The following is a 17,424-nucleotide window of genomic DNA, read 5'->3' as shown; positions in this document are numbered from 1 at the left end:
CCTCCCTCCTCTCTCTCTCTCCCCTCCCTCCTCTCTCTTTCCTCTCCCCTCCCTCCTCTCTCTCTCTCTCTCCTCTCCCCTCCCTCCTCTCTCTCTCTCTCCCCTCCCTCCTCTCTCTTTCCTCTCCCCTCCCTCCTCTCTCTCTCTCCTCTCTTCTCTTCTGTTCTACCTGTGACTGTACCGATGCCATCTTCCCAAAACAAACGGATTTATCAAACATATTTGAGCCAAACGCGGATCATGACGCGCGTTTTGGCTTTTTACGAGGAAAAAGGGACGTCATATTTTTAGAAAGACGCTGAACCCGAGAGGATCTTTGAGTTTTTACATTCAACAGTGTCCAACAGTGTGTCGAGCTCCGTCAGTGTGACAGTGCGCTGAGCTCTGTGCCTCCGGTGTCTCCGGTGCTGAGCTCCATCGTCTCCCCGGAGCTCGGTCCTGTTTGTCTCAGTCAGACGCGTGTTTCAGTGATGCGCAGTTTGTCTTAGTTTTGGACAAAGCGACTTTTATCTGGATCGATGTAATGATTTTTACGCGCGGTTTGAAGGATGACCCCGGTGCCATCATGAGCAGCTGACTGACCCGCTTCAGAGGGACTTTTTCTGGGTTGTTTTTGGTTGTTCTCCGTTAGAGCCTGACCTCCAGAGCAGCAGGTGAGCCGGGGGGCCGGTGGTCGCGCTCATGGCCGGGAGGAGGCGAGTATCCTCGGGGGCGATGGCCGGAGTAGAACCTCCACCTCCCCGACCCAGCACAAGCGCGTGACTCCACCTGTTTACCACAGCTACGTCAGTAGAGTCATAAAAAACACAAAATGCCGAAAAGCAGCAGGGAGCGGTTCAGTCCGGACCCGTCCGTTCAGATCTCCAGAATGAACGTGATCATCCCGTTCTCCGCGGACGTGCCGTGCGACAGTCACGGGCAGAGGATGTGGTGGGCTTTCCTCGCCTCGTCCATGGTCACTTTCTTTGGGGGACTTTTTATAATCCTGCTGTGGAGAACCTTCAAATACCTGTGGACCGTTTGCTGCCAGTGTAAAGCCAAGAAAAAGGTGAGTGCTGCTTTAAAGCTGCACTGTGTAACTTTTCGTCTGGAGTACACACTTTCTGCTGACCGGGATGTTCCACAGTATGGCTTTACAATGTTCCAGCTCAATCAGCAGCCTGTGTTTTTATTTCTCAAAAACACCTTAATAAACACTCATTCTGAGAGCACGGTCGCCTCTCCACAGATCTGACCTGTAACTCAGCCCAGTGGTACAACTTGTCTCCATGGAGATAGATGGGTTTAATGCCATACTGGTGAAATTCCAAAGCAATAACATCTCCATGGAGACAAGAAGGTGGCACAACCTCCACCAGGAAAGTTACACAGTGAAGCTTTAATTTTTGGATATTATTGGGAGTTTGGCCTAAAATGAAACATCCAGTAATATAATAATGACAATGTGTTTTGTCCGTGTTGTACTGCAGAACAGGAGGTGGAAAAAGACTTTAATTTGACCACCCCTTTAAGCCCATTATGAAGTGTGTTTGCTGACGTCACTGAGACAGTACAGGCCGTTCAAGTTTGAAATAAACAAAAGATCAAACTCTAAATATGAGGTTAAAATGAGTTTAGTGACCACAGCCCGCGTGACCCCGTGTTTACGTTCATGTTACGTGCAGTCCCTACCAATCAATCAAATAAATGATTTATTCGAATTTGCCCTGGATTCATTCGATTTGCGTTGGGGATTTTTTGTTCTGTTTGTGTTAAACTTTGTTTTGCTTCACCTCAGTTTGAACCGTCTTTACCTGGTCCTTTCATTTGTACAAACGGATAAGTGCAGCTCGTGGGCATCTTTTTGGGCATCTTTGGCATCTTTTTGGGCTTCTTTTTGGGCATCTTCTTGGGGATCTTTGGCATGTTTTTGGGCATTGTTTTGGGTATCTTTTTGGGCATCTTTTTGGGCATCTTTGACATCTTTTTTGGCATGTTTTTGGGCATCGTTTTGGGTATCTTTGCCATCATTTTGGGCATATTTTTGGGCATATTTTTGTGTATCCCCGGGTTTGTCTGGGCCTCACTGCCAGACCTGAGATGCCGTGATTCAAATGGAAGATTTGGTGTGTATATATATGTATTTATTCATGTATATATGTATTTTATATACAACAGTAATCAGACTCTAATCGATACTCAAACTAGTATCGAAACTAGATCCTCATTTATCACAAGTATCGATACTAAAAAGTCCCATTGACAGAAATGAACCTTTCCTGAATATGTTTAGAATGATGTTGAGCTGTATCTTTCACAAGTATAAGACACATAGACTAGTACACACACATGGACCACTATGGAACACACACACACACGGACCACTATGGAGCACACACACATGGACACACACACACACACAAACACGGACACACACACACGGACCACTATGGAACCTACCTGGACCACTGAGGGATTACACAGATATAAGGCCACATGGGAATAGAACACAAAGTACAACATTAAAAGTGGAACATCACAGTGTTTTTATCATTGTGGAATCGGTATCGAGTATCGAGTTTGAGGTCTTAGTATTGTGACATCACTGGCTGTTGTGATCAGTATCGAATATCGAGTATTGGTGCTGATGTCGGTTCTGTGTTGATGCTCAGACTCACCACAGAGTCCTGAGCCTGGTGGAGTCACCCGCTTCTCTTCATGGAGATGGATAAGTTATAGCATTTCATGTGCAGCTAAAACATCTCCATGGAGACGAACAGGGGGCAGACCTTTCACTGGAAATGTAACATAGTGGACCTTTAATTTTTTAAATATTTTTACATCAGGGTTTGACACGGAGATGATCATGGAGCACTCTGTCAATGACTTTAACAGGCACATTCTGTTCTAAATCTCACAATCTCTCCCTCTCTCTCTTTCTCTCTCTGTTTGTCTCTCTCTCCCTGTTTCTCTCTCTGTCTCTCTCCCTCTGTCTTTCTCTCTCTGTTTGTCTCTCTCTCTCCCTGTTTCTCTCTCTCTGTCTGTTTCTCTCTCTACGTCTTTCTCTCTCTCTCTTTGTTTCTCTCGCTGTCTCTCTCTCCCCTTCTCTCTTTCTTTCTCTCTGTTTCTCTCTCCCTCTCTTTTTCTTTCTCTCTCTCTTCTCTTTTCACTTCCTGAGCTGCAAAAACAATTCCTCACTTGTATTTATTTATTTATTTCAAAATCCTCTCTCTCTGTCTGTCTCTCTCTTTCTCTCTCTGTCCCTCTCTCTCTTTCTCCTTGTTTCTCTGTCTTTCTCTCTCTGTCTCTCTCTCTCTGTCTCTCTGTTTCTCTCTCTCTGTCGCTCTCTCTTTCTCTCTTCTCTTTTCACTTCCTGAGGTGCAAAAACAATCCATTCATCATGTTTATTTCTTTCAAAATCCTCTCTTTCTTTTTTCTCTCAGTTCCCTCTCTCCTAACTGCACAGTCAGGTGTGAGCAGGGCTGTAAGAGATGATGTCGGTCTGTCTCTCTCTTTCTTTCTCTTTCTCTCTGTCTCTTTCTCTCCGATCTCTCTCTCTCTTAAATGCACGGTCAGGCGCGAGGAGGGCTGTGAGCGATGATGTCGTGTGAATCTGTGTTAGCGTTTCCCACGGTAACCGTCTCCCTGGCAACAGTTGTCCGTAGATACCGTTGTCAGTAGCGACGAGAGCGGAAACAGGAAGTGTGCAGAGAGAAAGAAAGAGAGAGACAGAGAGAGAGAGAGAGCATTTCCCTGACATGTTTTTGTGAGGAAAACAACAAGAGAGTGGGATGATAGAAGAGAGGGAGGGACAGAGGAGAGAAAGGGCGGGAGGCAGAGATAGAGAGAGACAGAGTGAGGGAGGGATACAGGAAAGAAAGAAGAGATAGAAAGGGAGGAGAGAGGGAGAGAGGAGGGAAAGAGGAGAGGAAGAGGAGAGGGAACGAGGGAGGGATACAGGAAAAAAAGAAGAGAGAGGGAGGGAGAAATAGAGGAGAGGAGGATTGAGAGAAAGAAGCAAGGGAGGGGAGAGAAAAAATAAAGAATAGAAAGGGGACTGAGGAAGAAAGTGAGAGATGGAGATGGAGGAGAGAAGAGGAGAGGGAAATGAGGGAGGGACAGGTGTAACCCAGAGACACTGAAGGATGGGTCAAACTCCCTGAAGGACTGATGTGATGTCGTCCTCTGTGTGATGTCACTTGTTGAGTCATGTGATCTGAGCGTTGCCGTGTTAAAACATTAGCGCTGTCAGCATTAGCATACACTGCTAATACTTAATGTAATCTTTAACATGACTATATATGGGTCCATGTTGTGTTGTTCTCAGGGTGCCTTTGACCCATACATTGTTGTGTTGTTTATAGGGTGTATTTGATCCATGCACTGAAGTGTTGTTTACAGGGTGCATTTGACCCATACATTGTTGGGTGGTTTACAGGGTGCATTTGACCCCTACGTTGTTGTGTTGTTTACAGGGTGAATATGGGCCATATGTTGTTGTGTTGTTTACAGGGTGTATTTGACACATACATTGTTGTGTTCTTTACAGGATGCATTTGACCCGTGCATCGTTGTGTTGTTTGCAGGGTGCATTTGACTCGTGCATTGTTGAGTGGTTTACTGGGTGCATTTGTCCTATACATTGTTGTGTTGTTTACAGGGTGCATTTGACCCGTACGTCGTTGTGTTGTCGTCTCTGGCTCCTGTATCAGATGTCACATATCTCTGGTCAGTGCTGAGCTCATAAATAGTCGAGAGTGAGGAGGTTCAAACATACAGCAGGTGTCATATTGTTCCAGATGTTCGTTGATGTGTTGTATACAGGGTGCATTTGTCCTGTACGTTGTTGTGTTGTTTACAGGGTGCATTTGACCCGTATGTTGTTGTGTTGTTGTATTGTTGTCTCTGACTCCTGTATCAGATGTCACACATATCTCTAGTTGGTGTTGAGCTCATAAATAGTTGAGGTGAGCAGGTTCAGACATACATCAGGTGTCATATTGTTCCAGATGAAGATACAGCACAAAGTCACTCATGTTACTGAAGCAGGCCCATTGTGAATGTTCAAATCTGTTTCATTGTGCCAACTTATTCTGGTGACACTACCAGGCCAAGTTACAGGTTAGATCTGTGGAGAGGCAAGCCCACTCACAACAAGAATGTAGTTCAGTTTTGTAGTTCAGTTTTGATACTAAGGAATAGACTCGATATTCAATGTTGATTCTGAAGTCCTGGTTTATTGCAAATATCGCAGGAAAGAGGAACATCTAATATCCAGAGTGAAACTACACCGACACAAGAAGAACATGCAAACTCCACACAGTGACTCTACACCCACCTCTGCCATCCACCTCTATACACCACCACTATACACCCACCACAGTACACCCTCCTCTATACACCCAACTCCGCCTCCACCTCTTTAGGACTGATCAAAGCTCTTTGTAAATGTTTTCTTCCTGGTTCCGTCACTGATGTTCTTTTCGTTTAATATGTTTCTAAATAATCGATTTGCTCTGACACAGAATAGTGTTGCTCTCATTTATCTCATCTGGGAGTTGACTCAGATGGGAACAAGCAAATATGAGAGTCACTAATCATATTAACAGAATTTGAATTGTGTTCAGATAATATTTTTGCAATTCACCATAAATGTGTAAAATGAGCCTGCACATGGGTTGGTATCTCAGGAAAAGTGAATGTACAGAAAAATTTGCTACAACAAGACATGACTGACATTTGTTTGAAAAAATATAAAAGCATCATGTAACCCCCTGGATTATTTTATTTTATTATAAGTATTTATTATAAATATTGATAGCCCTTGATGTAATCTCTATACAGTGCATTGTACCATATTTACATTTTCATACTTTTCAGATTCTTATCAAGTGTATTATTACACTACTGTTGTGCTCATGTTCACACTTTATGACAGTGTGTTTACTATCACAAATAACACATCTTGTGTAATTCGCCGTTTCACTTGTCAGTCAAGGGCAATACCAGATTCCTCGGTTGTGATTGGCTCTTGTTGGTTGGGGGCGGGAGTTACGTCAAAGCCTCGCGCTTACTCTTCTTCCCGCCGCTCACGGAGTCAACGGGACCCCGCGTGCTCTGTGAGTCGTGATTTGGACTCGCGAATCGAACAGAACTTTACTTTCTGGATTTGTTGATGTTCTGATGTCCTGTCCCTGATTGTTGCCGCGTTTTTTGAGAACTGTTCAGCGGTGCCTGTTCCCACCTGGAGCCGCGGCCCGGGGGTTTGGACCGAGTCTCAAACACTGAGGGCTGGACCCGTGTGACCCGGTGTCGATGAGGACATCGGTTAATTTGTTGTTCCGGACCCGGAAAACCCGGCGAGGACAGCGCGTTTCTGGATCTGGTTCCGTTTTTCCCGTCACTACTTCTTCTGTTGCTGTTTCTGGTGTGGGTGAGTGCACCGTTTGTACGTTGTTCATCTCGGCCGCCATTTTACAAACAGCTCGTGTTTGTGGCGCTTTTATATCAGGCTGCACCGAGACCTGAAGACTCTACCGAGGAGGAAAACGGGGCATTTTAGACATTTTGTTTAAGGTCGTTTTTACACTGTCACTAGTTCGGTAAACGTTAAAGAGCATTCAATCCAGGACGGTGCTTGGGCCGGTGTGCACGTGACAGTGCTGGCAGGTCAGAGAGCACCTGAAACAGGAGGTCTCCCAGCGGCTCCACCTGCCTCCGGAGCGCGGAGAGTGCGGTGTGAACGTGTATTTGTATGAGTGAGTGCTGCAGAGCTGCAGTTTGACATGTTCGTTTGACGAGGCCATTTGGATCAACTCAATATCAGCAACACGTCTCCTCGTGCCTCTGTCTGCGCAGGTGAGCCTGGGTCTGTCTGTGTTGCGCAGGTGATCCTGGGTCTGTCTGTGTTGCGCAGGTGAGCCTGGGTCTGTCTGTGTTGCGCAGGTGAGCCTGAGTCTGTCTGTGTTGCGCAGGTGAGCCTGGGTCTGTCTGTGTCTTTTTCCCTCTTGTCAGCAGCGTTTACAGTCTTTACTCTATATTTAGCCACAGGTGAAAGAAAAGACCACCGCGTAAAGCACATAGTGTTTTTTTGATTGGGGCCCCTCACCTTGTGTATCTGCTGTTAGCGACGTGTCATAACTTCAGTTGTGATTAATAGCATATTTTAATTAATATAATTTCCAAGTACAAAGTAATTTAAAGGTATTTATATTTCCCGTTTTCTGCAGTGTTTTAAATTTAGCAACTTTGCAACTATTGGTCTTGGTAATGTTTACTGACCAGCCAATCATTCAGTTTGATCAGTTTTGATATTATTATTATTGTTATTATTATTATTATAAATCCAATTGTTCCTTTCATATTTAAGCTTGCACCACACTTACCTTTTGCTCATGTCATTGTATTCCCATTTTATTCTTGGTTAGGCCTGTCAGGCACTCTACACATATGTAGCAGACAGTACACAGTTTTACACATTCTTACATAGTGGACTTTATTAGCCTAGTCTACTTAGTTTAGGGTGTAAGTAAACTAAGCGTGCGTGTGTATGTGTATGTGCGTATGCTTATGCGTATGAGGAGGGTCCTTCTTCTGATCTGCAGGGTGCCCTCGTAAGATCCACGCTGGTCTGCACAAGATCTTCATTTGTTCCTACATTTTCCATAGGTCTGCACTCCCCTGGTGTGCATATGTTATTTATCTTAGCATTATTAAATTAAGATAACAGCTTGGTGTACTGCCGCCCTGCGAGAAAATACCTTACAACACTTGTCTGCACTGGTCATTATCTGTCAGTTATGGTTTAGTCCTGGTTTAGTCCCGGTTTAGACATGGTTTAGGCCTGGTTTGGTTCTGGGTTATACCTGGTTTTGTCCTGGTTTAGTCCTGGGTTAGACCTGATTCTCTGTCACAGAAAACGTTCTGAATGCAGTTTAAATACAGGACAGTCATAATATTTTGTCCTTTCAAAATCTGTACCATTTACCTTGTACCTCTATGATCCACACACATCCTTCATCTTTAAACTTAAACTCTAAATACAGGGTCTGTGGTCCTGGTCTGTGGTCCTGGTCTTGGTCTTGATCTGTGGCCTGTGGCCTGTGCTCTATGCTTTTGGCCTTGGTCTGGTCTGTGTTGCTAGTCTGGTCTGTGGTCTTAGTCTTGGTGTGTGGTTTTGATGTTTGGTCTTGGTCTGGTCTTTATCTGGTCTTGATCGGGTCCGTGGTCTGTGCTCTTGGTCTAGATCTGCTTTATGGCCTTGGTCTTGGGCTGGTCTTGATCTGTTTCTTGGTCTTGATGTGGTCTTGGTCTGGTCTGGTCATGGTCTAGTCTGTGGTCTTGGTTCAGACCTGATCTTTAAGCGTCAAAGGGAAATCTGTGTGAAGCCAATTAGGCCGTGTTAAAGATACGTTGAGGTCAGCCATAGTTGCACACACTTTACTCATAGGTCAGGCTAATGGAGCTAATGAAGCTAACGTGGCTAATGCTAATGGCTACATGAATAATGGATGTGGGAATATCTGGGTCAGTTTATATATAGTTCAGTTTTGGTCATGAGCAGGAGAAGTTTAGTCTAATACTTCAGCCTAATACTGTCTCCTTCTTTTAATCTGTCCAAAAAGCTGCACTATGTAACTTCTCTGGGACAGTTAGCGTTGCCTAGAAGTTTCCACAGCATAAAGTTGCATGAAGCGCATTTACAGTATAGCTTTAAGTTATCTATCTTCATGGAGGCAAATGGGTGGCACCAGCTGGGCAAGTTACCTGTCAGATCTGTGGAGGGGACAGTCAGCTCACTGTAAAAATGTGTATTTCAAGATATTTGAATAAATGCAAGATATTATTGTCATACTGTGGAAGATTCCAGGCAAAGCAATAACATCTCCATGGAGACGAGCAGGTAGTGAAACCTAATCAGAAATGTTACAGTGCGCCTTTTAAACTGACAGTTCTCTTTATTCTCATTTTGTGCCATAGTTTAACGTCAACAGGAACAGTTCAGCAGGTCTCCTTCTACTGTGCTTCTGTCTCTATAGTTCTCATCTCCGACCCCTGTGGATCATTATGTTATAATTTACACATTTTAAATCACAATATTCATCTAAAACGACTTAATAAAAGAAACATGTCTGCTGACTTCTGCGTTAGAAAACTGCGGTGTCCAATGGGAGCTGACATCGCCATAAACGTCACCACAACAAAACGCCACATGCTGTCGAAGCTTATTGGTGCCTTTGAATAGCTACACATCACACTAGCAACGAGCCCATTTTTTTCATTTGTACCAAAATGACACAGCGCTGCTGAATCCTACAAGTATCACTGATCAAGAAAATAAAACTGGAGAAGGAAGTGTGTAAGTTATAGTGGGCCTGCACCGGCGGAGGTGAAAACGGGGGTAGATGGGCAAAATGGCATCCTGAAAAGATTACTCAAACATGAATCACTCCAAATACAACTTCAGAGGCTCAATGAGAAGAAACATCTAGAACATAAAGATTTAAAAAGAACAGTTTGTAGAACAGGCCTAATTTAATAAGTTTTATAACACTTTAATAATGCTGTGCCTGATTGGATGAAAAAAGGTGACCCTGGGAGGAGCTGTTTTAGTCATTAAGTTAAAGTGAACACATTAGATTTTATAATCTGAAATACTGTTTTACCAAACACTGCACAATGTGGTCCAGGTCTTTAATATCTCCTCTGGTCAGACCTCTGACCCTTTCACTGCTTTCGTACCACGCTCTGGTCTGTGGGACTGTAGTGTAAGTGACTTGGACGTTTTGCTTTAGTTGGAGATGTGATCAGAGCTGGAGGCTCCATCTGTGTCCTCTCCATCACTAATCAACATGAACATGATTACATTTACCCTCCTAGTGCCGCCTAATGAGACCTGGAGAGACAACGGGAAAGAGGGAGAGATAGCGGAGAGGGAGAGAGACGAGGAGCGTGCGAGAGAGAGAGGGAGGGAGAGGAGAGTTAGAGAGAAACAGGAGATTCTGTTCTGTTATTTTGAGGAATTTTCACCTTTCAAAAGAGATAACATTTGTATAATAAACAGCAGAATGTAACAATAATGAGCCATAAAAGACTTCTTCACCTCCACAGCTCAAATCTGATTATATTACAACAAAAAGTCACAAAATCTCTGTTTTTGCAAAGGAAAAGTTCTCACACTGACCCCCAGAATGTGTCATTCCAGCTTCATATAATGAACGACAAGTCGATATAATCATCATAGTGACTGGCCTGCTGTTCAGAGTGAAAAATCTGCAGATTTTCAGTGAAGTGGGTGGAGATAGGGGGTGGGTGAAAACACCTTTTCTGAGAACTCAAACCTGTGATTCAGAACAAAACAGGATTATTTAAACACACAATCAAAATACTACTCAAGACGCTAATGACGAGGAAACCTTGTCAGAACAAGACGCTAATGACGGGGGAACGTGATTTGAACAGGGTTTATGTCTCATGGTTAAAAGGTCATAACAGTTAATTCTGCAAATTCTCCTTGAAGAATATTTGTAAACCTGAATCCTGTTTTCTCTCTCTCCGTCTCTCTCTCTCTATCTCTCTATCTTTGTCTCTCTCTCTCTCTGTCTCTCTGTCTGTCTGTCTCTCAGGAGGTTCACCGTGGGACCACCGCTGAGGTGCTGAAGCGAGGAGAGAAGGATGACGCTGCGGTCAGTGAGGTGGGATGGATGACCTCTGTCAAAGACTGGGCCGGGGTCATGATCTCAGCCCAGACACTCACCGGGAGAGTCCTGGTAAGTCCTCTCTGGCCTTTTTATAGTCCTGGTCTAAGTCCCCTCTAGTCTGGTTATAGTCCTGGTCTAAGTCCCCTCTAGTCTGGTTATAGTCCTGGTCTAAGTCCCCTCTAGTCTGGTTATAGTCCTGGTCTAAGTCCCCTCTAGTCTGGTTATAGTCCTGGTCTAAGTCCCCTCTAGTCTGGTTATAGTCCTGGTCTAAGTCCCCTCTAGTCTGGTTATAGTCCTGGTCTAAGTCCCCTCTAGTCTGGTTATAGTCCTGGTCTAAGTCCCCTCTAGTCTGGCTATAGTCCTGGTCTAAGTTAGCAACAGGTTTGATTGACAGTGTTGCTAAGCCAGTGGTGCGGGCGGTAAGGGGCGTTACTTTCAACGTCTCTCTCTGGATTGGCTGATGGGTTGCTATGATACTCGTGGTCTGAATACCAAATATGGATTAGCCGGTATAACTGCTCTAGTCTCGATGAGCTTCATTTTGAGCTGAACGATGTGGGTGACGTCACACTCGGTCACTTCTTTATACAGTTGATGGTCAGGTTATAGTCCTATAGTTACAGTGTATTTGATATTAGGGATGCATTGATCTGATACTGGTACTGAATTTCGGCGCCAGTACTGAAACATGAGCTGGATATGGGTTCAGTTGATGGTTGGACAGATACACTGAAGTAATTACATTATGTACAGGTGACACTCGGCCCAGTCTCATCATGTTTGTGTTCTTTAAACAGCTGTTCTGTCATTACTCGGAGACACATATAAGATGATTGATTTGTTTTTAGGTCTTATTTTTGGACTTCTTAATTTGACACTGGTGTAAATGAAACACCTCTTCTACCTTTTGTTAATTCATAAATGTCAAAGTGTGGATGTGTTTCTATTTTGCCTGCTACATGCTAACCACATATACATTACTACATATACATGAATCTGTATGCTTCATATAAGCTTATTGAAATGTTGGTGCTAAGCATCAAATCAACACCAATTTCTGATTTATCTATTTTTTTTTTTTTTCAATGTAGCTAATCACTAGGTAAATAATACTAATGCTTCTTAAAGTTATCATGGTATTTAGATGTTTCAGTAATAGTAATTTTAGTAGTAGTTGTAGTAGTTGTGGTTTTTGGTGGTGTAAAAGTACTTTTGGTTCATATCTTAGTCTTTGTTCTCACCTGCTCCTGTTTGATCCAAGTCGACAGAGGTATTTTCTCTAAATGTCATGTCCTGAGCTGAGTCAGACCTGTGCCATTACCTCGTCTCCGGTACTGGACTCATTATGTTGTTTGTGTCCATGGTAACAGAGTTATTACATCACTGTAGACCAGGTAACAAAAGTGACAACATTGGTGTAGAAAGTTGATGCAATACTTGTGTTTTAGGAAACGGGGTAATGACATCACTTGTGTTCTAGGTAATGGGGTAATGACATCACTTGTGTTCTAGGTAATGGGGTAATGACATCCCTTGTGTTCTAGGTAATGGGGGATGACATCACTTGTGTTTTAGGAAATGGGGTAATGACATCACTTGTGTTTTAGGAAACGGGGTAATGACATCACTTGTGTTCTAGGAAACGGGGTAATGGCATCCCTTGTGTTCTAGGAAACGGGGTAATGACATCCCTTGTGTTTTAGGAAACGGGGTAATGACATCACTTGTGTTCTAGGAAACGGGGTAATGACATCACTTGTGTTATAGGAAACGGGGTAATGACATCACTTGTGTTCTAGGAAACGGGGTAATGACATCACTTGTGTTCTAGGTAACGGGGTAATGACATCACGTGTGTTCTAGGTAACGGGGTAATGACATCACTTGTGTTTTAGGAAATGGGGTAATGACATCACTTGTGTTTTAGGAAACGGGGTAATGACATCCCTTGTGTTTTAGGAAACGGGGTAATGACATCCCTTGTTTTAGGAAACGGGGTAATGACATCCCTTGTGTTCTAGGTAACGGGGTAATGACATCACTTGTGTTTTAGGTAACGGGGTAATGACATCACTTGTGTTTTAGGAAATGGGGTAATGACATCACTTGCGTTGTAGGTAACGGGGTAATGACATCACTTGCGTTGTAGGTAACGGGGTAATGACATCACTTGCGTTGTAGGTAACGGGGGGATGACATCACTTTTGTTTTAGGAAATGGGGTAATGACATCACTTGCGTTGTAGGTAACGGGGTAATGACATCACTTGTGTTCTAGGTAACGGGGTAATGACATCACGTGTGTTCTAGGTAACGGGGTAATGACATCACTTGTGTTTTAGGAAACGGGGTAATGACATCACGTGTGTTCTAGGTAACGGGGTAATGACATCACGTGTGTTCTAGGTAACGGGATGACATCAACATCCTACGTAGTCTTTTGCTTTCATGTACTCAGGCTCAGAGTGATTCTAACCCTGTGAGTTAGGGTTAGTGTTTAGTGAAACAAGCGGACTGCTGGAGCTTTGCTTCTATAAACATGACTTTTCACAAATATAAAGCCCCTCATGCTAATGTGTCTCTTGTTAAATATCTACATGACAAAAACTGGCACAGCGTTCAGCACCTTCTTAGTCATCTTAAATAAACAATTTTTTTTTCACAGTCTCTTAATAGAGTGGAGCCATTGTTCAACCCCAAAGACATGTCGTCACTTTAAAAGACATTAAACCATAAGATTAACGTGATGAGCTTGTGGAGCTGATCCCAACCTAATAATGAGAAGGTTCAACATTTTTGGATCAGATGTTTGCAGATTTGGGCCATAAACCTTATAAACTCTAGAGCTTGAGTTATACAGGCCCCTGCCCGCCATCTGAGATTATGACATCACCAAACTCTCAAACATGAACACAAAAAAGACTGAATAATCCACAATATAAAACCACTGAGTTTGACCTGATTCAGCCCCTGTTTAGAATCTGCTGGTTGCTCCTTGTTTTTCATTAGGTTGTCTGTCCTGTGTGTTGCCGCTAACGACCTCGTCTCTCGTCTGTAACCATGGTAACGGGCAGCAGCAGATGTTGTGACTTCCTGTTTCCTGGTTGGGCTTGTGTTAATGACAGATGCACAGGACGTGGGCTTAATGGCTCTAGTTTTAGTCCCTTGTTTTTAATTCAAATGCTTTTAGAGGCGTCTTTTGGCCTGACCAGCTGTGCCTCTCCGTGTTTAAGCACTCAAGTGTTTTAGCATTATTTTTAGGTTTATAATCGAAAATTGTTTTAGTTTATATTTAAACAAGGTTTCTCTGTTGCTAACCTGAAAATGACTGAACAAGATGCAGTTTAGACCCATTTCTTCATTTTCTGCAATCTCATTTTGTACTTTGACACAAAATGAGTTTTTTTTTTTTTTTTTTTCTCATTTACACTTTGTAAGAATCGGGTACCTCAACTTTAAAGTGTATTGAAAAATGGAGGAACATTGTCCCTAATAACTGGCATTATTTGGTCTGAAATCAAAGAAAAACTTGCAACAGCTAAAAAGCACTTAAACTGGAAAGAACAAATTTTATATAGAAAACAGCCTTTGTAACATTCTAAAAAAGTGCAGTGTCAGTGTGATGGAAGCTAATCTCACTGTCCCAGTTCAAAAGTGGGGCTCAGATCACTAGAAATAAAATCATACAAATATACAAATAATATTAAGCTTCATTCAAAAGGATTCTGTTCTATTCCCATGTTGCCTATATCTGTGTAATCCCTCAGTGGTCCACGTAGGTTCCATAGTGGTCCATGGGTGTATACTAGGGATGGGACGATATTAAATTTTAGACTCACGATTGTCGTGGCCAAAATAATCGCGATTAACGATATTATCGTGATAATTATTAACCTGTTAACGTTCCGATGGCCCGGGCCTACTTTACAAATTTACAGCAATGTACATACACTTCTGCGTCACCCACACAAACAATCTACACATCAAATGAAAGCTGCGGCGCTGGAAGGAAAGACGTTTTTACAGAAAAGTCACAAAGTGTGAATCCGGACTTCACTTACCATTGAGCGCTCTGGTTCTGTCAAACATCAACATATTCACACAAAGTTGGTCTCATTTGTTCCATAAAGGTCCAGAGAATATATTCCAGTCAAGAAATTATGTCCACAAAATAAGATCCTTCATGTCCAATCTGCTGCAGGAAAGTACTCCAAATATGAAATCTGCTCCGTCACTTCTTTGTCTTTCTTTTGTCGATTTCAGGCATAATAAACTTCTGACAGCACCAACTTTGTTCCCCAGTGCTAAACACACGTGTGGATGCAGAAATGTGTGCATAATGGCGCATTTTACGCACTGTTGTTTTGCGTTTTAAACATGACGAAACGGACAAAACAAAGGGAGGACGTGATCGAGGACACTGTGGATGTTTGTACAAGTTAAACTAGAGGCATCTTGGACCTGGAGCGGTTCATGGCAAAGATTAAACATCCCACAGTGGACTCAGGAGTAAAGAACCTTATTTTTTGATGGATTGGATGCTGTTCTCGATCGGTAAGCGTGGTTTATTCTGCTATTGACTTAATTGTACGTAAAATATACCGTGTATAATCGTTAGCTTTGCTTCTGTGCACATAGTGGGCATTCGGACCATGCGCTCTGGCACATTTGTGTTCAGCTGTGTGAATTAGACTTAATTTGTCTATTGTTTAAAAGGTGTTGTTTTATTCTGCAGTTTGCATTATTGTAGGTAAAAATCTAAGATGTGCACACATTAGCGTCTCATCTGTGCGCACGGGTGAGGCGCGCACTGGTACGTTCCTGTGGAGAGTTACGGATCAGACTTTGACAAAGCAATGACACTTGTAGCTTCTGTGCTTATCTCTGTCTGAACTATATTCTGTCAGATATCAACAATAAACAGAGTGGGCAAACACCAAAAACTAACATCTAAACGTTGTATTGGAACTGGAAACATGAGGCAGTGTGGTGCCGTAAAGGCGATTATAATCGTGTGCGATGATCGCGATTATTAAAAAATGCCACGAACGATTAATTGCGGACCTTTTTATCGCGATTAACGATATTATCGTATATCGTCCCATCCCTAGTGTATACTAGTTTGTGTCTTTATATTTGCGAAAAATACAGCTCAACATCATTCTAAACATATTCAGGAAAGGTTCATTTCTGTCAATGGGACTTTTTTTAGTATCGATACCTGTGAAAAATTCAGATCTAGTTTTGATACTAGTTTCAGTTTCAATTCATTCCTGATTTTTGGACGTTTTACACTACTCCCAGAAACATGGTGGATTTCCATGGTAACAGTTGCTTTTTGAAGTCCCATCCTGAGCTCTATAATCTTAAAATGATTCTCTGATTCTGTCTCTGGAGTGTGTTTTCAGCTTGATGCCCTGCAGGTTAAATCCCTACAGGACATGCACTGTTTGGCTGCTCTCCCTCTCAACAGATTGTACAGATCAAAGATGACCGCTGGCTCCGAGCGAGTGAAGGAGGGCACTCCCTGATGACCTTTAGACTGACCATGGTTACCACGGTGAAGGCCAATCAGAATATGGCACGGCCGAGCGGATGTTTGACATTTTATGACCTGATGAACTGGAAAATACCAGAATCCAAAAAGAAAACTATAGAGATTAATATTTAACTTTTTTTGGTCAATAGCATGAAGGTAGAAGATTAAGATGGTCCACACATTTACAGATACTGAATAATGGGCTCGACACACGGGGAGCGACGTCGCTCGCTCTCCATTTATTTTCAATGGTACCTGTGCGACACTGCGAAAATCGCTCGTCTCTCACCTCCGCGACAAGCGAAAGTCGTGCATGTGAAAACCTCGCGCTCGTGCATGTCGACGTGCACGTGACTAATGAAAGTTGAAAAATGTTCTACTTTTATCGCTGTCACCTGCACAGCAGCCAATCAGCGAGAGTTTGATTGACGAGCCAATGCACTGTCCACTTCAGAAACATCATGGAGGAGAAAATTATACTCACGGTGTCGGATTTCCCAATTCTTTTTGACATCTCAAAGAGACTACCGAGATATATCAAAAAAAGCAGCTGCCTGGGAACTCGTTGGTGCCAGGGTGAGAATGAGTGGTAAGTTAACATGCGCAAATTTGTTAATTCAGATAAATTTATGGAGGCTAATAACCAAATGTATTAAAGACTGATTCAACATTAAAAAAATATATTTATTTAAGGTTTTTACATTAAACAGAATTAGCTGCAGAATAAGGTGGACCCAGGATCGCTTTTTTTTTGTTTTGTAGAGTGCAACCAATTATAATATTTTAGTCAAATGAAGCAAAACTTTACGAGATTTCATTTTAGCGTCTTTTTCTCATCTACCGCTATTAACCTCAAAATTCCCTCCAAATAAACAGCCAATCAGACGTGTAGGAGGCTCGCGATCTGCTCTGGAACAGAGCGCGACGTGACAAGCTGCCGCTAGTCGCTGCAGTTTGTCGCTGCCCGTGTGTTCAATTTTAAAGCCTATGCGATGAGTGTCGCTGCACGCTGTCGTTAGTTGCTCCCCGTGTGTCGAGCCCATAAAACATAATGCTCAAATTTGTAAAAAAGGAAAGAAGGCTGTATAATAAATAAATGTTAGATGCTCTACTTAAATATAATGCAGTGTTGACTCGCGGTTCACTTTTTGCGGTCTCGCTGTTTCGCGTTTTTTTTGTGTGCAATTTTGAATGCTGTTTTTTTTTT

The 17,424-nt window shown here is 42.8% G+C and overlaps 1 protein-coding gene across 1 annotated transcript in view; it reads left to right on the top strand.

The window, feature by feature from the left end:
• The first annotated feature begins 811 nt into the window (after positions 1–811).
• LOC117387069 (calcium-activated potassium channel subunit alpha-1-like) overlaps positions 812–17,424 on the top strand; it is a 96,207-nt gene continuing 79,594 nt past the window's right edge. The window contains exons 1-2 of the mRNA XM_033984460.2: positions 812–1,048; positions 10,605–10,748. Of these exons, the coding sequence (XP_033840351.1) occupies positions 812–1,048; positions 10,605–10,748 (381 nt within the window). The remainder of the gene's footprint in view (positions 1,049–10,604; positions 10,749–17,424) is intronic.

Source organism: Periophthalmus magnuspinnatus, chromosome 19, assembly GCF_009829125.3.
Source record: "Periophthalmus magnuspinnatus isolate fPerMag1 chromosome 19, fPerMag1.2.pri, whole genome shotgun sequence".
Classification (NCBI taxonomy): Eukaryota; Metazoa; Chordata; class Actinopteri; order Gobiiformes; family Gobiidae; genus Periophthalmus; species Periophthalmus magnuspinnatus.
Note: the sequence above shows the minus strand (reverse complement) of the source record. Positions and strands in the feature narration are given on the sequence as shown.